The following is a 23,294-nucleotide window of genomic DNA, read 5'->3' on the forward strand; positions in this document are numbered from 1 at the left end:
CAACGCGTCCTGTGAGGGTGAACATGCGAGCGGATGATGATTGTGCAAGAACGTATGGATGCTCTTCAGATTAGTAAGCCCTGCTCTCTCTCGATAAAAGCGCCATTCATGCCAAGTTCTTTCGCCTGGAAAGTCCTGTCTCCTTACCCCACACTTTCCCCATGGGGGTTTCAAGTCCGACCTCTCGGCCGTTCTATCGGTTATGCCTGGCAACACCCTCCTTTTCCTTTCCTCTATTTTGTTCTTTATATATCGCCAAGAGAAGTGCGGTCCGATTGAGGTCCCAAATACGCTTATTTGACTGTGAGTTTTCTCCCGAGGCAGCTGCCCCTCACCGCACCTGAGCGCTGTGTAGTTTAAAAGTCACGGTCAGCATTGGGTAAATGTAAATGCCAAGCTATGGTGTATATTGCTCCAATATATTTACGAGGATACTAGGATTAAATTACATCTGGCCCTTTGGACTTCCGTACGCCTCTTCACGCACCTAATTTAGTGGCATATACTTCCGGTATGCGACTTCCTACTGAGAGCTTGTTCCTCGGGAATGGCTCTTCTCTCTAGAAAAGTCGCTTGAGAAGGCGAGGCTAGAGTCTGGCCGACATAGTTCCTTGAAATATATCAAGTTCTCGGACAATGCCCTCTATTTCTAGTCAAGCAATGCAGTTTTTCCTTGGTCTCTCCGTATTCGGTCACCTGTATACGGTGAGCGTCTGGAAAACACCAATATAAAGTCAACTCAGTTCTCCCAGATTATCCCTTCAGATAATCTAATACTGTCATCTCTTCATATCGCTATGGTTTTATTCTCTTTCATCAGGCTGATTAAGCAGCTTTCAGTAGCTGTCCTAGCATTCGCCATCTTCATCTATGCATCACCAGTGGAAAAACGAGCGACGCAGATTTCATTGATAAACTACAACTTCTCTGAGAACGTCCTGTCTGGTTCAATCAATGTAAGTCATTCCAATATTACCATGACCACTTCCTAATCTTGTCGTCTATAGATACAGAATATTGCCTTTTCAAAGGTAGTCACTGTCGTGTATGCCATGGGTAATACTTGGAGCACCTCACAGAGTATATCTGCAAGCTACTCTGCTGCTGGGTCAAGTGGTTATGAAACATGGGTTTTCTCGGGGACTGCAGCCGGCGCAACCCAATTCTATGTAAGATATGATGTTAGCGGAACTTCGTAAGTTCTTGAGATCCTCTGTACACGCTCTCCAACCTGACTGAATTTGAGATACTACGATCCTGGGAATTCCATGAACTACCAGATAAGTTCTACTTCATCCTCTACCATAAGCACTTCCAAGACTTCAACAAGCTCGTCAACTTTTACAACTCCGACTACCTCATCTTCATCTACAGTTACCGTCGTTGGAACCGGAGCTGTTTCGCCCAGCATACCACCACCAATAATTCCCACGTCAATCCCCAGCGAAAGCCCCGCTACTGCACCAAGCGGGTGTGGGAACTGGAATGGAGGAGATAGCTGCCCCTCAGACAGTGTATCCTCGTTCACATCTTCGGCTGAACAACGTCGATGGCAGACTCCACCACAAGGGGGTCCAGCTTACGATCCTAGCTTTGGAGCATACCGTGACCTTGTCGGGTATGCTGACATCCAGTACAGTGCCGCTCGGACAGCTGCAGCAGTCGTAATTAACGCTGCTTCGAGAACTGGAGAGACTCTGGCGTACTCTTTCAATGGAGAAACCGCGTCTTCTAGCAACGTCTACCAAGTCACTGCGAGCTTTGCAACTTCTCTTTCGATGACAATTTCTACATCCAGTGGCAAGACTTTGACTTTAGACCCGATCAACTTCATCTGGCAAAGCGCACCTCTCACTGCTGCACAAAGCTCCTTCCAAAGTGGTCAAAAGGGAGGAATCGCTGAGCTGTTTGGCTGGCCGTGGGTGGATGTCGGCAAAGAATGTGCCTTTTTGGGCAAAGCTGGTTATATGGGAGTGAAGATTTGGCCTCCGAATGAGCATGTGTGGGGTTCAAACTATGTACGCGCATACTCAGGTCTTAAAAGCCTACATCCCGGCTAATTATGAAACAGTACGAGACTGACAAGCAATTTCGCCCGTGGTATTTCGTCTACCAGCCTGTTAGCTACCGACTACGTTCTCGAAGTGGTACCCGAGACGAGCTTCGAGCAATGATCCAAGCCTGCCGGATAGCAGGCGTTCGAGTCTACGCAGATACTGTGGTAAATCACATGGTTGGGCAAGGAACGGATATCCAGAATCATCAGAACACAGATTGTTCTACATACACCGGTCATAATGCCACAGCAGGATCGCCATACTTCACATCTGGTAACACCTATCTCATCAACCCGCAAACAAACACGAGGCCGACACTCGAATTTCCAGCGGTTCCTTACGGTCCAACAGACTTCCATTGTGAACGCTCAATCAGTTCTTGGACTGACATGAATCAAGTCACGAAAGGATGGCTCGTAGGACTCACAGATCTCAATACCGAGAAACCATACACACAAGATCGCATTGCAAGCTACGTCGTAGATCTACTCTCGATCGGCTTCAGCGGCCTTCGCTTTGACGCAGCCAAGCATATCGGACCGTCTTCTATCGCAGCCATCTTCGCAATAGTGAAGAAGAAGATGGGAGGCAGTATGCCAGCAGATTACATATCCTGGCTAGAAGTCATTCTCGGCGGCGAATCATCAGTGCTTGCTTGTGATGGTGGTGCTGATAGCTGGTATACAAACTTCAATACCATACTGACTAATAATGGCTTCACAGCTGATGAGATAAGTCAGATCAAGATCTGGAGTTCTGATTATCCGAAGGAAATGCCGATTTGTGGGAATTGGGTGATTCCTGCCAGTAGATTTGCAATTCAGAATGATGACCATGATCAGCAAAGTCCTGTGCGTGGCCGCTTCCTCTTGATTACGGATGATATACTGATACTTGATTTAGGGCTCTTCGTCACGAGACATGCAAGACAAAGGCTCTGTTCTGATCAAAGACAAAGACCCTGCTAAGCACCGAGCGTTCGAAGTCCAACTCTTCTCCCGAACGGATGCAGACTGGTGGGTCAAACTCGTCCTTTCGTCCTATGAGTTCATGACTGCTGGTGGCTCCGGATTTCCTGATGGCTTGAGCGACTGCTCGTTGTATACAGGTAGTCAGGGAGCGAGTGGGTGTTTGGGTGTGCCGAAAGATACTGCATATGTGGAGAACAGCTGTGGGTACACGATGGCGGAAGGGAAGTACACAAGAGTTCATAGAGATCTGAGTATTATCAATGCGATGAGGGCTTGGGTGGGACTGGCTAGTACCACTGCTGACGCTTTGGGGATCCCGGGGTGTACATAGGGTCAGGTAGATAGGTGCTCTCGGCTGGTACTGTAGAATTGTACTTACGAGTAGGACTTCTGATTATGCGTTATTATCGCTGGTGCGTACACTTTTATATTTACTATTACTCAACTTGTATACTGAAGCTCAGTCACTAAGCGAAATAGAAAGGGGGTGAAATTAAAAGAAAAAATCGGGATATTCATAACGTCTTTACAGTTGTAAAATATTAATTTCTATACTCTACCAAATCGATTAAGATATTGGTACTAGCTAGCACCCTCGATGAAGAAGACGATCAGATTTCTCTTGCAGACCCCATCTCATCTTAGGGGTATAAATAAAGCTAAGCCCAATAGGGTCGTCGCTTACTTCCCCGCCGGCCGAATGTTCTGCTATCAGCATTACACACCATTTTATCGCAGCCTCCTCGGCATTCAGCCATGATAGCTTCCAGGCCCAGCCAGCCCAGGTTCCCGTTCCCCCCCATTCTCGAGCCAAACATTGCCCGCCATGTCTCCCCTCAGATCACCATCTCGCCCTCAAACGCTAAATTGCGCCATTACTGACCATGGATGACAATCCGCGGCCCTCGAAACGAGCAAGGAAGTCTTGTGAGCGCTGCAGAGCACGTAAGCAGAAATGCCACGGCTTTCCTGTCTGCGAAAACTGCGCGCATTCGAAGGAGGAATGTATTCAGCCCCCCTCTGCCATTGAGGAATACAACAGGTAAGTCACCGCGCGTTCAGAGTGGGACAAAAGCTGAACGTTTGAAGTGGTCCGAACCAAGCTCTTCTGGAGCGTATTGCCTGCCTCGAAGCTCAACTGGCAGCATATGCAGAGGCGGCTCCGCCTAAAATCGATACGCCCCCATTCAACACCCCGCAGGCAGTGTCACCAACTTCATCAGAGGATGAGCGAAGAAAGAACAATATTGCCGATATCGTGGGGTTTCTGAGTCTCGGGGGCGATGGAGCATATGTTGGATCTTCGTCTGGATTCGCACTCGCAACGAATCTGGGTCAGATGGTACAAGCAACAGTATGGAACAAAGCACTTGCATCTACCGTTAGCCAAAGTCAGCCTAAGGCAATGACGATTGCAGATCTGAAAAGGAACAGCGCTAAACCGCCGAACGATGATATGGGAGATCGGATTCTGGAAGCATATTTCACTAGGGTCCATCTGCGATATCCCTTTCTGGATCCGTCAGATATTCGGCAACGACATGCGAATCGATTTTCGCAGAGCAACTTGACTCCCCAGGATCAATATGGCACTTTCAAGATATATATGATATATGCAATTGGGGCCACGATGTTGAGATTGACGGAGCAATATGACTATACGCCTCCAGAGAATTTCTTCATGACAGCCCTACAATACATATCAGCTGCAAGAGAATCTCACTCGGTCCATAATATCGAGGCAATGACCCTTCTCGTTCTATATAACCTACGATCTCCTTCCAATTCTGGTATCTGGTACATGATTGGGCTGGCTATTAGAACGTGCATTGACTTGGGCCTCCACCGGGAAGCATATTACCATAATGTTGCACCATACGAAGGGCAATTGAGACGAAGGTTGTTCTGGACGGTATATTTTCTGGAACGAGTCATAGCTGTTTCTCTCGGGCGACCTTATAGCATAGCAGATCGAGACATTGACGCCCAAATGCCCCTGGAAATCGACGACATAGTAAGAGATGACAGTCTAATTGCACAAAAGTTAGCTGTACCTGCCTCTCCAACCTTCCAACCATCTCGCACATCCTCAAATATCACCCTCGGAATCCAGTGCTTTCGCCTAAAGCGCCTAGAATCGCACATTCAAGAAACAATCTACAGGGTTGACCGACCCATCGCTAGCCTCGTCTCAGAAATCAACCCCATCCTTAAAATGCTCGAAGACTGGCACAAAGCTCTCCCACCCTCTACCCCCTACGAGCAGGACTATCTCGGAATGCACTACCAAAAAGCCGTGCGCCTTCTCCTCCAACCCTTCCTTAGCATCCTGCCCCCAGCCGACGCCCGCATAGCCCGCTGCCTCCACGCCTCGGGCCAACTCTGCCAGATCTTCAAACGCCTGCACCAACGGGACTCCTACGGCCACTCCTTCATCGGCCTACACTCCGTATTCATAGCAGGTGTAACAATGTGCTACTGCCTGTTCATTACGCCCTCCCTCTGGACATTCAGCGTCTCCAACGACCTGCGAGCCTGCTCGTCCGCGCTGTTCGTCATGGCGGAACGCACGCCGGTCGTGAAGAAATACCGCGATGCGCTGGAGAATGTCATTGGCGCTACAATGGAATTCCTTGCTCAGATCGCACCCCCGAATCCGAATCCGAACCAGGATCCCACTCCATCCTCCCCTGCTCAAACACACGGTTCGCTTGCGCGGGAACCGCAGCTAAACAATATCAATGCCTCTTCACCTGCTTTCTCAGGAGCCGCGCAAGAGAGCTATGTCCGTGCTTCGCCCAAGATGGGAGAATACACGGCCTCGTTGAAAGAGAGTGAGGGGCCGGATTTGGCCTATATGCACGAGGCGCAGACGAGTCCTGTTTCGAATGGGCGATGGGAGGGACGGCATGGCGAATTGGGACAGATGGATGCCGAATGGTTGTTGGGTTTATGTGAGGGGGATGGGGATGGGTTCAATTTGCAGATGCTCAATGAGATGATGAGGTTTGAACCGAGTTTGGGGGCTTGAGATTTTGGAATCGGATTGGATCGGGTTGTGAGAACCAAAAGTCTGTAAGAGTTTAGTATGTGGCAGTGTATATTCTTGAATTCTCAATACGTTTACAGCTCTGGCGGTCGACTTAATGGAAATTCGCATACACCCCCGGTGTCGAAACTTTGAAGAGGGCTTTCAGATAGGATTTTAGCACCCTGGGGAAAGATTGAAAGATTGAAGATTGAACGCAGTAAGAATACCAGTGCTAATAGACAGTTCTCGACAAACTGCGGGAAATGTTATAAATGAATGGCATTATGTTTAATGACAAAGCTATCGAAGCCTATGCGACCATCTAGTCTTGGTGATCTAGTCATCGCAACCAACCAAATCCAAGCTAAAGATAGCTGCTCTCAGAATCCAATCCCCTCACGCCTGTATATCTCAATCCAAACACCAAACCCAGCCCACACCTTAAGCCTCAATGCCGGCCTCATCCCCACTATCCTCACTATCCCCACCCCTAACCCTCGCCCCCTCCAACAAGCCCCCTGCCCTCATTTTCTTCCCCCCAGTCTTCGGATGAAGCCTATTCATATTCAGCTCCTGGAAACTCATCGCAATGCCACTCAGCGTATTCATCAACGCCATATTATCCCTCTCGACCTTCTTCAACCGCGCATCCATTTCCTTCTCCTTGAGGCTAACATTGCGCCGCGCTCTGCGTTCCTGCCGGTAACTGTCGAGGAAGCTGCTGTTCAGGCTGAGGTCCGAGGCTCGGTGATGCACTTGCTTGCGGCGTGTGGGGATTGTCTCGCTATCGGAGCCGAAGGTGGGTGTGATGGAGCGGGAATGGGGTGGTGTGCGGGGCGTTTTGCTGCCGTAGAGTTTGTGTGGTGGGATTTTGAGTGATTTCGAGGCATTGAGGGAGTTGCGTGCTGATCTTCGAGCTGAGGGGGGAAGAAGATCGGGGCTCGCGGGCTCTGTACTAGCAACGAACATGACAGGCGAAAGGGTCATCGGGATCTTTTTTCGATGCGATGAGCTTCCTCTTCTAGGGTTTCGAGCCGGCGGCGCTGTAAGGTGGGAAGAGTTTTGCGAGGGTACTCGGTTGCCTTTCGCTCCATCTTCTGCTGGCAGTCGGGCGGAATTGCTCGTGTCTCGAAGTATCGCCATGTCTCTCAGCTTTCGTGCCTTGACTCGATCCTGCCGGCTTTGACTGGCTTGAACGCACTCTTCAGGGTCGACTGATATGGTCGGTTTCCTGGCTGGAGAAGGTGGTGCTACAGTTTTAATTTGTACTGGGTGCGAAGTTGACTGCCGAGATAGTGAATTGACCTGAGTTTTTGGAATATCTGGCAGCTTTTTATTTGGAGGGGGACTCGGTGGCTTTGGAAGCGGCGTGACATTTTGCAAATGTGACTCCATTGTAGGACTGATACCGCTTTGAGCTGTTTCGGCAGCACAAAATGCTGTTGTGGGAGATTGTGTTGCTGTTGTGCCAGATAGCATGCTTCCATCTATGGAAAGGATCGAAGACCGTTGTGTATCTTCTCTCGGGCTATCATTTTCAGGTCTTCCAATGTGTAAGAGCTCCACTTGTACCGCCGTGGCGATCTTATTCAAGCTCGAGTTACGCGGCGGCAAATTCAATTTCCGACTTACTGGTACGGCGGTTGCACTTGGTGCTGTAGAGGCACGACGCGGAGGGCTCATAGGCGATGACATTGAGGCAGTACTGTCCACACTTCTAGCGGAATACGTTATATTGGTCCGCCGAGTTTCTTGCCGAGCAATATTGTCAATAGGTAGAACCGCCACGTAACTTCGCTGTGATCGGGAAGGTGCGATGCTCGTGTGCGTCGTCGCATCGCGCTTTTGTTGCCGGCTTAGTTGCGTATAGTAGTTTTCCAGAGTTCGTGTAGCTTCAGGACCTAGGATTTCGACGGTTGGTGTCATATCAGATTCTGCTCGAGATATTCTATTTCCAAGTTTGGCATCTCTACTCTTCGACGGTGAAGATCCCGAAGATGACTCTCGAGTTTCTACCACGGGTTTGAGGACAGTGACTGGCCCTCTTTCGGAGGGAAGCCAAGGCTGCGATTGAGGACGTGCAGGAACCGACTCTTCGGGCTGTTTCTCATTTTGCACCCCTTCAAGAGGAATTGAGATTGCGATATAGCGCGAACCCGAAGTTGTTGTTGCTGCTATAGCACTGTCGGGAAGTTTCAGGTACTGGGGTCTTTTTATCGGTTTACTCTTCCTCCGTCTAAACATCTTGGATGCTGTCGTTTTCAGACTCTGGTCATCATCTGATGGATGGGAAACCCAATTGCCTGGTGGGGGCTGTTTCGTCATCAGAAACTCGGAAAGAGCTTGTGTACTTTCTCGCCTGTTCTCTGACATGGCGTTTGCTTCTGCAATCCTCGATGAACTAAATACGCTGTCCGACAACCTTGAATCTGAATTCCACCGGTTCAGCTCCCCGGGGCTGCTGTGCGCTCGAGTATTTTTATTTTCTATCATTCTCGTAGACCATATATTGGGTGGAGTTTCGTGCTCGCGGCTGGAGACTATGGACTTCTCTTGAATGGCATGGATTGAGCTATTCGAGTAGCTTCTCAAGTCAGTTGATTGTGGAGGTTGTAATGAGATGGAAGAGTGTATTGTGTCTAGCAAAAGAACATTGTCAGTTCAATTCGAGTCATGTATTGTGCGCACATAGAAGAGTCAATGGAACAGGAAAAATACCAAAATGTTTGCATCCTTGCCGTGGAGATTTTGTAAGTTCCAGCACAACAAGCAGCAGATCGTATTTGTTTTACTTTTACTCTTCTTCTAATCGCGTATTTGCGTAGAATGAATTCTGCCGTTTCGTATTGTCGTCAAGAGAAGAATCAATTTCCTACGCTGGGTGGAATACGTCGTCGTCGTCGAGGGGGGCAAATATAAGCGGTGTTGGCACCCGTTGAATGTCTCAGACACTGTTGGAGATTCTAGCAAGAGCTCTTCTAGGAGCAGCACGTACAGTACAGTACAATATCAAAACGACTATAAAGGGTCCTATGCGATTGGGAGGCTTCGTGACGTTCAACGTCTTGCGTAGTTCGGTACAGAGATCTTGGGATCAACACAATAAATGGAAGGCGTATTGGATATGGGTATCATGGACTTCAGCAGAGACCTTAGCTCACAATGCTGGATTAAGTAAAAGCAGTCGGCAGTGAGACGAAATGATTCGAAAACAGATTGCTGAAGGGAAGGACGAGGGCGCAGACGCACACGCAGACGCAGAGGCGCAGAAGACACGAGATAGAGACGGACAGAAGATCGAGGACGGGATGAAGGGATGAAAAGACTCAAAGGGAGTAGCCGTAGCCGTTTGTTTGCCCTGACCTAAGGTACGCCGCCGACGCCGCCCGGTGCCATCCCCCATCCTCCATCCTTAGCTGCAAGCCGGAGGATTTAGTGAGTACTAGCCAGTCGAGCAAGTGCCCTATGACCCAAGCCAAGAGTTGTGTTGAGTCCGAGTGATCTTCCAATACCAATACCGCGGATGGAAGGTGGACGTAGGCCCACAGGAGCATCAGACGGTGCCACATTGCGAACTGTGCACGCAGGAGAATATCTGATAAGTCAATTCTTTCCGTCGCTTACACCACCCCTGATGCAGCATGGAAAACGAGCGAAACTCGTGCTCCTTTTCCATAAACATTCATGTGCAATTGTAACAGGAAGTAGAGAAAATGCCGGTAAAGGACCTTACCATCTGTACGTTACCTTTCTCCCATCGGTTCGGTACGGTATTGTATCACAGCACAGCATCCCATGCATCCTTGCGAGATTAAAGCTGCAGGCGCAGGCACAGGACAGGCCCATGCACATGCAAGCATCCCTCCTATCAGATTTTCGTCATGGTTCTAGGGTAGAGTAGATCTTTTCGGTTTTGGGGGTAAAAACCAGACTGAAAGAGAAAAGGGGCAACGAGAAAATCATTTGTGGCTTGCTATCGTCCTTTCAAGAGTGGTGGTAGAGTGACAGAAAACTTGAAAGCAAAACTCTGGTAAACCTCAAAACAAGAGAAATCATGGTCATGGAATACGGACAGCTTGGGAGGCCCTGTTACCGATAGTCAATAGAGAGATCCTGAGTAACTCTTACCTGCTACAATACAGCGTCACAGTCTCGGTTTAATGACGCATATGGACCAAAATCCCAAATCCGGGCAAGATACAGCGATCCTCATTGGGAGGCATCACAGTCCGTAAAGATGGCAGCTCCTCCAGATATGAATTCCATTCTACGGTGCTGCCACCATAACCGCATATCACGATCCTCCACGATTCTGGGTCTCAATATCTAAAGGTAGATCTAATGCTAAACAAATGGCCTCGCCAATCTTAAGAGATGCTACGCCTGCAATGCCCGATTACTATGTCCCAAACTCCGTTGAAAAGGAAGATAAAATCATGGTCTCTTTGGGGGTTTTCGTTTGATGAATGGATCAGCCGGTGCCTTCTTCTTCCGAGGAGGAGCCACGAGTCCAAGAGGTGGCTGCGGAGGTCTCGCTCCCATAGATGGTGGCTTCTTTTGTTGTTGAGCCCGATAGGCGGCATCGAGAGCGGACCCCGAATCTGTCAATGTGGAATGTGGCTATTCTTGAAGTTAGCATGCACTCAATCATCAGTACTGAAACAAACATACCCTCTTCGCCGGAGCATCTTCTTCTTTAACTGCTTCCCGAGGCCTCTTTCCAAGGTTGCTACTGACTTCACTGGAGGCTCTGCTGCTTAGAGCCTCAGTGCTCTCCTGCTTGATATGTCGTGAACGAATATCATTTGCATCCGGACCAGCTGGCATCATGCTATCGCGGCCTGAGGATGGTTCTCGAGAAACTGTCGCACTAGGAGCATCAATCATCTCAACATCATCGTCCTCTACCTCTAACTTGGCCTGCTGTTGCTTGGTATGAGACATAGCTGTCGAGCTTGATGCCATTGATTGGCCACCGTGATTGTTGACCGGATGACCCGGTTCTCGGTCCGGGGGGCTTACACGAGAGGTTGGCCTCGAGAGCAAAGCCATCACATCTCCTTCAGTGTATCTATCACGAGCTTTTGAGTCATCGATGAGTCTATTCCAAAATTCACCCTGCTTCAAGGCCCGAGAGTCTCCAAGAACCCACAGAGATGACTTGGCTCGCGTAAGACCGACATTCATACGTCTGATATCTTTGAGGAAACCGATACCTTTGGTGATTGAGGCTCTCACACAAGAGAAAATGATAATCTCTCGCTCACGGCCTTGGAATGCATCGGTTGTGTTGAATTCGATCTCATCAAAGATTCCTTCGCCGAATTTTGACGCAAAGCGTGCTTTGAGTTCATTCAATTGCGCCTTGTAGGTTGCGATGATACCAATTTTGCCACTGAAATCATATGTCCTGTAATCGGCTTTGAGTCTTTGGTAGAGTCCAATGGCAGCATTGAGTTCGGGTATATTGATGAATGAATGCCCAGATCCTGGGGTTTGAACTCCTTTGACGTCGAAGAATCGATACGGCCCAAGAATAGTGCTTGCGTGCCATGGCTGCTTTCTCAAAATCGCCATGTTTTCGCCATCAACCAGCCTACCATTGTAAAATTGCTGACTAGGAAACTTGCTGATTTCAGGATGCATACGGTATTGGGTGTCCAAGAGATGAACATCTTTGGGATGATTTTTCTGCATTCGAACGAACAAACTTTGTTCATACCCAAAGCTCTGCGCGGATCTCGAAAGAACAGTTGGGGGTAATTGTTCCGGATCTCCGACGAGAATACACCTCGAGCAACCGTACTTGAGTGGAATCAATGCGCTGAGCTCGATACATTGAGCGGCTTCATCAATAATGACGGTCTCGAATTCTACATTTAAATTTCTGAACATGTCGTGACCACTTCCACTGAGTGTAGCGCACAAGACATGAGCACCATCGATGATCTCTTGTTGGAACTTGCGGCGGTTGATCTCGTTCTGCCGCGTCATCGTATTTCCACTCTCCTTGTCCGCATCGATTCTGCTCCCAATATGGGCCTGGTTGCGCTTCAAACCATCGAATTCACGCTGAAGCTGGAGCTCCGCTGATTTGTCGCCATTTTTTCGGGCTTCATCCATTTGAGGTCTTAAAGCATTGAGCTTCTCCTTGATTTGAGCAGCGTCTTGATGAAGCTTATCTCGATCTTGCATAAGTTTACCTTTCTCTCCATTGGTACCTTCGAGCTTCCGAGTGACCAACTCGTCCAGCATCACATCCTTGACACTCGAGCTAATGGCATCACTCCTACCAATTCGTATAACGTTGATCTTTTGTCGGGGCGCATCCAGAGGCTGGATGCCTTCCTTCAATCTTATCACCAGTTCATCAACAGCGGCATTGCTAGGTGCACAGATAAGGAGCTTTTTCGTTGGATTGGTTGAGACAGGTGCTTTGCCTGGTACCGGAGCCTGGGTCTTGGCTAGGTCAAGTCGCTGCTGCTTTAAGATTGGAGTGAGAAGAGAGCCAACCATTGCAACAATGGTCTTAGTTTTTCCGGAACCCGGCGGACTACGAGGTATTAGCTTTCGAGAACTCCATTTTAAGAAAACATACATACCCTTGGATCAACGTAAACCCATCGTTGTCGGTGGCTGAAAGGATCGCTTGCGCTTGTCCTTTGTTCAGATTGTACTTGGCCGATGTTGAAGAGATTCTTTCGGGCGAGTAGGCTTGCAATGGCGACGGCTTTGCTTCTAAGACCTCAAGGCAAAGGTCGTAGTACTCCAAACTGCTAAGGGCAGCAAATTCACGCTGAGTTGTGGTCATGTCTGCAATCTTAACAGCATAGATCTTGCCTTGAGGAGACAACAATTGCAGGAAGCCGGGGTCGATGTTTCTGCTGACACGGAACGTGATCTCAATTACATCCTTCTTACGGGTCGTGCGATTCACGCGAGCAAGGCAGTGAGGGGCCTTTTCGTCGGTCATCCCATTGCGGCTTTGCGACAATAGAACAATGTCTCTCTCAGCAAACTTCAAGTCCCTATTAGTTGTCATGGGCATCTTGACACTCACTTCCATGAACTTGTCCACTGATAAACGGTTCAAGACGGTAATTTCGATGGATTTAAAGTTGGCTTCCTCCTTCGCAGTCACGAAGGATCGCCAGACCTCAGATATCAGTAATGGCGCAAATGTACTTTTGTAAAGATTCAGGTCCAGGTAACGGTTATCGATTCGTCGGCATTCATTCGAACTGGGTGGATCATCGCCCCGGTGAAAGATTTCCCAGTTCAATATTTCGATGTAGAGCCCATCCATGTTAGGTTCTACACGAGCCCGAAGGTCCTTTGCAGATCGCCGCACCTTGGTCTTCCGAACTGGGCCTTTATGCTGTTGCAGAGCCCGTTTCCTGCTCTCTTCGTATTCCAGAACGATCTTCGAAGTTCCCTTTCCAGCTTTGATCAAAGCGCCAATTTCATCCTCGTCGTCGTCATCCGAGTCTTCATCAGAAGACCCAACCATAATCTCACTGCGGGTTGGAGCATGGTCCTTGCCCAACGCCCCTACAATATCTTTGATGCCGGAGCCTTCTCCTCGAACGCCGACTGGCTCACGCAGAGCTTTGGCCTTAGCAGCGGCGTTGGCGTTTTGACGTTTCCTGTCCTCATCAGCTTTACGACGAGCCTCCCTGAAAGCGCTATTAGACTGGTCCTTTTTCGCTGCCTCTTTCGTTGACTGTGCTTGCATTTGCTTCAAGATGGCGCGACTTTTGTCCGAATGGGACGCCAGGGTTAAGGTTTCGCTTCTTTGGGGCAGCTTTGGCTCGAACTTTCTACCATCTGCTGATTGAGACCAGCCATCGATTGTCCCTTGCCTCTTGACAGTTTGTATGGGCTTCTCAACGACCTCAACACCTTGATGCTCATACAGTGTCCTTTGCAACTCCGCCTTTTGCTGGCTTGTCAAATTTGTTCTCTTATAACCTTTCTCAGTATCGCGCTTGCAAGCAGAATTGATGAAATCCGAAGCGTAATCGTCTATCTCGAGGTCATACTCTCCAAGGGATCGCAGAAGTTTGGCTAATAGACTAGTAATGACACTTATTAAGTATGCATCTCGAAGCCTAAGCAAGCCCGTCAATCCATTGACATTTTGGCAGACTATCTCTAAAACCTTACGGATCTGAGGCGTCGCTGATTTTGATTTGGCAGATCTCTCTTCGCCATCTGGCGACGCTTCCCTCAGCGCTGACGCGAAAATGCTATACTGGTCGAACAGGGCCTCGGCGTATTCCATGCCGTCTCGACAGAATTCTTGCAAGTACTGGGTATCTTGGTTCACTCGTGGAGACCACGCTTCAGTTGTAGAGAAAATCATGTCTAAAGCCCGCCACTGTTGCGTCCACCAAGTCATGATGGCGTTGTGCTCCACAGTCGAGAAAGAACGAGTACGCAAGACCCCAGTATTTCCGCTGAGAGCCTTCAGGACATCCCTACCAGTTTTAATCAGGTACGGCGTGGGCGAGAATGTCTTCGCTCGAGTGACCTTGGTGGCAGCGTACGTCAAGGAGTTCAGCATCGGAACGAAGGCTTTCTCTACAATATCCGAGATTGCCTCCTGCTTGTTAAGATGGCATGTTATAGATTTGATCACCTCCACGGTGGCTTCGTATACACCCTGGTCTGCTGATAAAAGGGCACCGAATAGAGGACGAGCTGTTGCTGAGTTTTTGTAAAGTTGGCTTGCATCGGACGCTTTGAAGTCACTAAGACGCTGAAACACTCGTGAGATGTTGTCCATCAGCTGGTGAAAGTCTTTATTGTACTGTATGTGATCCTTGGGCATATTTGGCTTCTTCTTGTTCTCTGGCAGTAGCTCATCCAGGCCGGTAAGCAATGAGGTTGGAATGAGAATACTCTTCGCTAGGTCGAGATTACCAGGTCGAAAGCTATCGAGAACGGCTTGCCAGATAGGCTGCGAATGGCTCCTAACGCCGCGTTGAATTGTTGTTCCACTCTGAAGAGCAAAGAACTCTGCAGCCATAGCTTTGCAGTCGAGCGTCAAAGAATCACGGACTACCTGTAACCCTAATTCTTTTAATTCAAGTTGGCTATTATCTTCCATATCAGCGCATGTAATAATGACGCTTTTGTACTCGTCAACAAGCCCCAAAATGTCATTGATAACGAGTAATGAAGTTGACGGGTTGATCTTGTAATCAGAACTGTTAAACGTTGTAAGAGTAGCTCTCAACGCCTCCAGACCAGCACGACAGCATGTTACTTTCGCTTCCTGGGAGTAGCGCTGGGTTTTGTTACTAGTGATTCGTCCTAGAAGAGTTTGGAGCAAAGTTCGGCACGCATCAAACTGATGAATGGGGGTAAGAGATTTCATGAAATCAGGGATCCAAGAAATAGCAGGGCATTGTTCATAATTCTCAAGACTTTGGTTATCCGCAAGAATCTTCTCAAATCCAGGACTCTGAAAAATCCGGTCTGCAACTACGGTTGGAGAAGCATCAGACATTGCAGACCAGAAATCCTTTGGGGCCTTTTGTAAAAGTTGGCAATATGCCTCCATAACCTGTTCCGCAACCTCTGCAGAGTCGGTAGATAAATGTTGGAACCCAAGATGGTATACGTCTGGTTGGACTTCCATCCCTCGTAGCGAATGCGTGATCAAGTCTTTGTCCATCTTGTCGAGGATAAGGAGAAACCCTTGCCAAAACCGCTGTCTGTCCCCTTGGGTTGCGGTAGGTTCAAATAAAGAGGGGATTGCTTCAGATAAAACATCGTGTACGACCCAGTCAAATGATGCAGACGTGAGGGAGTCCTTCATCTTCTGCCATGCGGTCGTTGCAAATCGGAGTCGGACTGTGTCTTTATGAAAGAGAAATCGAGCCATGGCGGGTAATGTATCACCCAGCCTGAGGACCTTTCGAGTTTGTATTTGGGCAAAGACATAGTTAAAATGACGTGAAAGTTCCTCTTCGGATTTATGGAAGTCGACACAACAAAGAGCCTCGTACAGAGCCATTAATGCTGTAGGATCCTTGCTGACAAGGAAGGACTGTGTTCGTTGAGCGGGTTCGACTTCAGCGAGCAGCTTTTTCCCTAGGGAAAGGCCGGCGTTGATTCGTTTGAAGTCGATAATTCTGATGCGACTCGAAAGCTCCGCAACTTGATCATCGTCGAAATCTCTGTACAAATAAACCAGTTAGACATCGTTTCAAATAATTCCCGTAGATTCTTACTCTGAAAGCTCTCTCAAGTATGCTTTCCGACCCATATGCCAGTTATATACGCATTTATCACACGACTTCAACATCTTGTCCAAATTCTCCCGATAATCCTCCTGTTCAGGAGTAACATCCATGCCAAGAACAAGAGAGTACTTGTATGCCACATCGTGTCGCTCTTTCGCCGCTTGGATTGCTTCATGCTTTGTCTCGGGGCTCATATCCTCTTCAGCTTCGTCGGGATGCCCGTAATCAATATCATCGTCATCGCTTCGCTTGGGGCAGAACCAATGTGCCTCCGCAGGAAAGCCTTTCAGCTGGCTGTAGGAATACATGTCAGCTGAGAAGTGCAAAGATGGGAGTAGTCGTACCTACGGAGAGCATGAAGCTCATCCTCAATCTCAGCTACGTCCCTCATGGCGAGGGATTACGTGTCCTATAAGGGCCACATTTGTGAGCGATATGTGAATAGCGGAGACGGATTGTAGATGTGACTACTATCAATCGGAGTGGTTACGTTGAGGGGTAACGTGGTAGCGGGAGGGCATGAAAGGAAGTGTTTTGAGGAGCACGAGGAGCACGAGGAGCACGAGGAGCAATAGAAGCAACAAAGTAGTGGCGCTGAAAAGCAACAAAGTAGTGGCGCTGAAGGGCAACGTAGATTATGCCGTGGCAGGTGAGACAGTAGTCAGCACTATTAATTCAATGGGCTGTTCATTCACTACTTGTGGAGATGATAGATCCTAGGTGGAAGGGAGAAAGAAGCTCGTCGTTGGTTCTTGCTCAGGTTGACGCGCGAAACTAGTCCAAAAACATCCTGCATCATTCAGCCTTGCGATGAGGCTGACAATAACTCCTAAAAATCCTTTGTCCATATATATCACTTTACTTGGCTTAAAACTTTTTATTTCATGTTGAACCAACAAAGCGTCCAAAAGCAAGGTCCCTTTCTCCAAAAAAAAAAAAAAAAAAAATCTACCATTTTAGCAGCATCGTCATATTACAGTCACCCATGCTCATTTTTCACCCGTCATTCAGTTTAGACAAGCCCGTCTTTCAGTTCACTCAAGATTTTGAAGACCACATTTGTTTTTGAAGTTATTTTCCATTATCTGCATTTATACTACTCTATATACAGAAAGGATCACAACAATCCACAGCCACTATCACTCATCGTTACAAAAGAAGAGGTCCAGGATAATCTCCCAAGGAAAAGTACTATAGAATTTAAAACCCAGGAAAAGCAGACCCAAAAATACCAGGCCGCCTCCCTGCCTTTGTAAAAACTCCCAGCGCCCAATGCAATGAAAACCAGATGCAATGTAAAATCAAGTCATATAGATCGATGTTTCAGATCATCATGGTGAGATCTCTTCGCTCATTTATCAACAAAAGGAAAAGAATTATATTTTATTGTACAACCACCGACGGCTTCTTTTGTAACGCGCTTTGAGTAGGATATTCGTAGGTCATCAGAATTCGTTTGAGACATTGTGTCCTCTGCTGGTGCTTTGTGCAAGACCAATATTATGGGATGATTCCAAACGCGTCAACATTGCTGCAGATGTAAAGTCATTGTTGGCCTCGAAAGAAGGGCGAATGCGGTCCATTGATTGACGAAGTCGATCGAAGGATGGTCTTGGTCGATCGTCCATTGAGGAACGAACGGCAGCGGGCTCGCCGCGAAGATCGAGTGACTGCCGATGGCGGGTAAATTCGGTTCCGTCGCTGCCGTTTTGGCTTCGGTTATTGTGTGTGGTGGTGGTGGGAGCAACTGAAGGAGGGTAAATGGGCCGTTGGTCTTCATCAAAGCTCGGATAGTAGGTGTGCTTACTCGGCTTAGGCATGTCCGAAGAGGATGTAGAAGAACCATTCGACTGGGTATCATCGTTTATCTCAGGCTTGTCGAGATAGTCGTATTTGCCCAATCTGACTTGTTCGCGGACAATGTCAACGTCGTATGGGAAGTAAACTTTCTGAATCACCTTGATGCAGAAGCGGGGGAGCAAAGACATTATAATGGAGAGCGCAGTTAACGCCCAGAATGACGCTTGACCAAATGCTTGAGGGGCTGCTTTGTAGAAATATTCAGAGGAGGTGAAGGCTGAATAAACCCCCGTCCAAAACCACACAAGCAAGATACTTATGGCGACGAGAAGAACCATGAGCCAATCCCATCGATAAGTATTGAGCAAGATGTAGACATTGATAGCAATGACTGTGGCTGGAGCAATATAGACACCAAATCGTTCCCGGTCGTCAATGTTTAGTCCGTTATCGGTGACAAAGTTTGCACCACGAAACAGGAGCCAGGCCATGAAGAAGCAGATGACGGATTGGTAAAAGCCATCAAGCATGTAAAGCCTGGATTTTAGTTAGCATCTTGAATCCAAGCATTCTAGGGTGATACTTACCAGAACTTCTTTTGGGTCCACTCCAGCCGCTCTATGCCACGTCGATAGAGCTGCGGAACGGCAAGAGATACCTTATCACTAACATCTTGATCCAGAACACCCATGAAAATGATAGGTAGGGATGTGAAGGCCAGGTTGAAAAGGAGAATATAGGTATAGTCGTATAGATATGTCATGTCGAAGTTGCAGAATATCTGATACCAGAAGATGGTAAAGGTCCAGATGATGTTCTTGTAAAAGAAATTTGCAATACATTCGGCAAGTCGGCGGTACGACCATCGTCCGTGAACCAAAACAAGTCTCTGGAGAAATCTGAACTGGCCGATTGCATAGTCAGATGACATAACAGCCTGGCGTCCTTCCTCTCCAGCAATTCCAACCCCTATATCAGCCTCCTGAATCATGGCAACATCATTGGCACCATCACCAATAGACAAAGTCATGACATCAAGACCATTCTTGACCATCTGGACAACGGCAGCCTTTTGAGCAGGACTGACTCGACAACATAACACAGACTTGCATTTCTTACACAGAAGCAAGAACTTTTGACGTAATTTCGGGTCGAGGAGCAGCTTTAACGAGTCGCCATCAATGATAACAGCATGGGTAGGCGCGGGCGGGGTATGGCTTTTCCTAGCAGCTTTAAGCTCTTGATCAGATCCAGTGATCCCGAACGCGGTCATGTGCTTATCAAGTTCGATTTCAGCCGTGACCAGTTGTTCGTCCTCAATCTTGAACACGATAAGCTCCATATCATTATTGAGCAGATTGCAAGAAAAGCCGATGTTAATGGCTGTTTCAACTTTGTCTCCAGTAAGAACCCAGAGTTTGATTCCAGCCTCAGCCAGGAGGGCAATGGTGTCTGGAACACCCTCTTGCAAGCGATCTTCGATAGCAGTGCCTCCGAGGAGTGTCAGATCTCGCTCGATGAGATCAGCGGCAGCTTCAAGTTTGTCTTCTCTATCTTGGATGGCTGATGCTGCAAGCTCGTGCTCTCTGTTCCATTGCTGGTATTCCTCTTCGTCAAGCACCTTTTGGGCTATACATAAAGTACGTAAGCCTTCTCTCGCAAACATCTCGAGATGCTCAGCTGTCGTTTGGCGGAGCTCTGGCTGCTCACCCCTCTTGAGACGAGAGTAAATTATACTATCGGCACCTTTACAGAAGAGAACAATCCTGTTATTCGGCATTCTTACAATGGCACTCATCCTTTTCCTGGTGGAGTTAAATTCGAGCGTATTGAGAACCTTATAAGATCTGTCTTCGCCTTGAATATTCAATCGAATGCCATCTTCTGAATTACCGAGAACTGTGTAGCCGCAATCCCTGGCAGTAGCTACAAGTGCAGCTTCGTCGGGAGATTGAGCTTTGAACTCAATCTTAGGCGGGTCTCCTGGCGTTGTTTCCGCTATGACGGTATGGCATAGTGCAAGAGCTAGCATGAATTGTTCGTTCGCTCGCTGCTGTTCACGGCCCGACTCGCCTTGAAGGTCGGTAACAAAATCGGGGGCGACAAATGTCAGGTCTTCGTCATGCAGATACGGATTGTTATGAACCTTCCGGAGCTCAACCAGCATTTTCGCCCGAGCAATCCCGATCTCTTGACGCGCCTTTGCAATCTCCTTTTCCACGTCCATTCCTTGACGTTTCTGCATGCCAGCTTGAGCTTCGGTGTAGGCTTCGCCATAAGGAACACCATTGATTGTAGCCTTCTTGAATTCCATCACATTCTGGGTCAAGGTACCCGTCTTATCAGAGAAGATATATTCAATTTGGCCAAGATCGTCGGAGATATTCCAGGATTTCGGTGTGCAGGGATAGTCGATTTTCTCGTAGTACATTTCGGTGTCGCTATAAATAAAGAAGGCCTGGCAGGTTTTGACAATTTCGAGAGAAATGTACAAGGAGATAGGGACCAAATTTTGAAAGAGAATCAAGGCGGCCCAGAAGGTGATAAATCCATCGAGACCCGGCGTGTTACCAATCGAACCAAATTCAAAGAAAGCTATAGAGTTGTCTGCTTGCCCAAAGATGACACCTTCGATAACAGCTGAAACAAGGCACATGACCACAAGCAATCCAAAGTTGTAGACAACGTTCCAGTTCAACTCGCGGGCGATACGAGAGCGCTTGCTAGGGGTTATTCCAGCATTCATCATGATCTTGGTATCGAAACCTGTGAAGACTACCACTCCCAAGATCCAGTCCGTGTTCCTTAAATTGCAGCCTCTCAAGATTAGGTTGTTAATTGATATGGGTTCGGCCATCGGCTGTCCCGAAGGCTGATCATTCCAACGAGCAACTGCGCTGTACTGGTAGAGGTTTGCCTGCGGTGGCTCGCTCTCTATTGTGAATTCCGTCTTCTCACAATCTCGTGCATGTTTAATCGTACGTCCGGAACGGAGAGCATGCCTAACTTTCAAGTTCGTCTCTCCGTCCAAATTCTTAGTTTCGACGTAGCACGCTCCGTCTGGATCAGAAGTCGATAGAATGACAATGTCAGCCGGGATCTGGTCATCGTTATAGAGTCGAACAAAGTCGCCGACCTGGACATTCTTCCAGTAGTCCTGGTGGAAACGAGCGTTTCCACTCGCGGTGAGGTTTGGATTTATCAAACTCCCAAAATGCTTGGCTGCAGGGGCTTCCCCATCATATGAAAAGGCAGTTTTCGGACGGTCAGGAACTTCCAGTCCATCCGGGCGGGGCAGTGGAGAAGGAACTGGGGTCATCTGAATGTCATCTCGCGTCGAGGCAAAAGACTCTCTTTGGGGGTTTACAGAGAAAGCCGATGCTCTTCTTGCTGCTCTTGTCTCGTAGGATTCCCGGGGTTCGTCCATAGCTCGCTCTGCATGTTCCTGGCCGGGTACCTTTTTGTTGTTTATCTTTCTCCAAGTTGTAGCAATGAAGCGACTCGTAGCCTTCTTAATCCTCCTCCATAATGAAATATCGTCATCGCTAACGTTGACATTATTCCACTCGATAAGTCTATGTACCGGGGAATTGTTGAGCTCGTTATCTAAAACAGTACGACGATAATCTTCAATGGCGTCTTTGATCGCTGTTATAACGACAATGACTATTAGTGGGACCGCGTTTAAGCCTGGATTCGATGCGCCGAAGATACTGAAGAACTGCAGGAGAGTTAATCGGGCGAAACTACTATCCTAAGATATGACTTACGGCAAGGACAATAAGAAGCAAGAAGTACACGTTGGCAATATTGTGAAACTGATACCAAATGTTCTTCGGTACAAAACTTATCGGGGTGTACTTGGCTGTTCTGATCTTGTTCCTCCGATAGTGTTTGATGGGAAGGCCCTCTTCATCCACGGCTTCCGGTGGTAATGGGAGATTGAAAAAGATCTTTCTCGGGCCTTGTCCGTCTCGGTCGTGCTCTCCCTCGTCTCCAATATCCTCTCCCGGTTCCTCTTGAATACCGCCTAGTTCTGATGGCGCCATTGAATCAGCTCCACCAGAATTCCGGTTTTTTTCATTTTGGGACGGTCGACGAGCAGCTAAACGATCGATAATTGACATGCGCTTTTTGTTTCCCTTTTTCCCTGTTACCCTTTGTGTTGCCCATCGCAATCGCTTCGTTGGCAGTGGAGCCTCTTCGGGCTCCGGCTCTTCAAACGGCGAGAGAGTCATGACGATGATTTAGGATTGCTGAGGATGGGCAAAGCCCTCTCACGGAGACAGGTCGTCCTCCAATTGTCGGCGCCGAATCCAGCCCTCACGTCGGAAAAATTGTCGCAATGAGGGGAATCAGTACGTGGTTCAGGTTTCGTCCAAAATCGCGGCGTGTTGCTAGCAGGTCTGTTGGCCTTTTCGCGGAGTTGACAAAAGTTGGGAAATTGAAGATGCTTGGTTGGCTGGGTACTACCGGATCAAGCGGATACTTGTAGGTCGCGTCGGCAGCGTTGGTTGGCCTTTCCTTTCATGAAATTGTCTAGAGCGCAACAAGGAAATGCGGGTATGGTGCAAAGCCGGTGGTCTCATTCATGAGGCTTCCCAAGAAGGTAGGGAGGTGAGGTTGTCGAGGGGAGAGGAAGGGGAGGTAGGGTAGGTAGGGTAGGTAGGTAGGGTAGGAGTAGGGTAAGAATTGGAAAGTTTGAAATGGCTGCGGGTCTGCTAGATACGGTACGGCGGGTGTCCGGCGCGATTTGCGTTGCGTTGCTTAATAAGTTGAGGAAAGTGAAATTGGGCGCCGTGTCAGCTCGGTCCGCTCACTCTGCTTGGTAAACCGGATGGATTAATTTACGATACTGTAACTTGGAGTAAAGGCTTCCATGCAACAGAAAACAATTCTTATTACTCCAGTTGACAGCAAGAGCAAGACTGCGTTCTGTCAGCAGGAGCGACTGGGCGTAGGATCAAGTACGGTACGGTACCTACGCGTAAGGTAAATTTACCTACACTACGCTACTCAGATAGAGTAAGTAGGCTACGGTACCCGGGAACGATCCTCGCTCTCAGAGTCGCAGCCCTCGCCCTCTCTCAGATCTTGCCCCGTACTGCTTAGTATGGCACAGACAGGAGTATCATTGGTAAGATACAGGCCTTGCGGCGCCCCTGATTGCACATCTTGCTCC

General features: G+C 48.3%; 4 protein-coding genes across 4 annotated transcripts; 2 read left to right on the forward strand and 2 right to left on the reverse strand.

The window, feature by feature from the left end:
• Positions 1-821: 821 nt before the first annotated feature.
• On the forward strand, positions 822-3,359 carry Amy2 (Pancreatic alpha-amylase; the record flags this gene model as incomplete). The annotated part of the gene is made up of 5 exons (XM_031150314.1): positions 822-956; positions 1,008-1,195; positions 1,247-2,018; positions 2,072-2,908; positions 2,961-3,359. Coding segments are annotated over 5 exons (2,331 nt in total), but the record flags the coding sequence as incomplete, so codon positions are not given.
• A 553-nt stretch (positions 3,360-3,912) lies between these two features.
• On the forward strand, positions 3,913-6,059 carry YLR278C (putative transcriptional regulatory protein; the record flags this gene model as incomplete). The annotated part of the gene is made up of 2 exons (XM_031150315.1): positions 3,913-4,070; positions 4,118-6,059. 2 exons carry the CDS (start codon positions 3,913-3,915, stop codon positions 6,057-6,059), a joined length of 2,100 nt encoding a protein of 699 aa, XP_031004968.1.
• A 4,434-nt stretch (positions 6,060-10,493) lies between these two features.
• On the reverse strand, positions 10,494-16,703 carry LHYA1_G005369 (putative ATP-dependent helicase; the record flags this gene model as incomplete). The annotated part of the gene is made up of 5 exons (XM_031150316.1): positions 10,494-10,679; positions 10,731-12,612; positions 12,662-16,246; positions 16,301-16,606; positions 16,657-16,703. 5 exons carry the CDS (start codon positions 16,701-16,703, stop codon positions 10,494-10,496), a joined length of 6,006 nt encoding a protein of 2,001 aa, XP_031004969.1.
• Positions 16,704-17,757: 1,054 nt separating this feature from the next.
• Positions 17,758-22,350, reverse strand: DNF1_0 (Phospholipid-transporting ATPase; the record flags this gene model as incomplete). Its single annotated transcript, XM_031150317.1, has 3 exons — positions 17,758-18,649; positions 18,700-21,833; positions 21,883-22,350. 3 exons carry the CDS (start codon positions 22,348-22,350, stop codon positions 17,758-17,760), a joined length of 4,494 nt encoding a protein of 1,497 aa, XP_031004938.1.
• Between the last annotated feature and the right edge of the window lie 944 nt (positions 22,351-23,294).

This window comes from Lachnellula hyalina (genome assembly GCF_007821495.1).
Source record: "Lachnellula hyalina strain CBS 185.66 chromosome Unknown contig00076, whole genome shotgun sequence".
In the NCBI taxonomy this organism is placed as follows: Eukaryota; Fungi; Ascomycota; class Leotiomycetes; order Helotiales; family Lachnaceae; genus Lachnellula; species Lachnellula hyalina.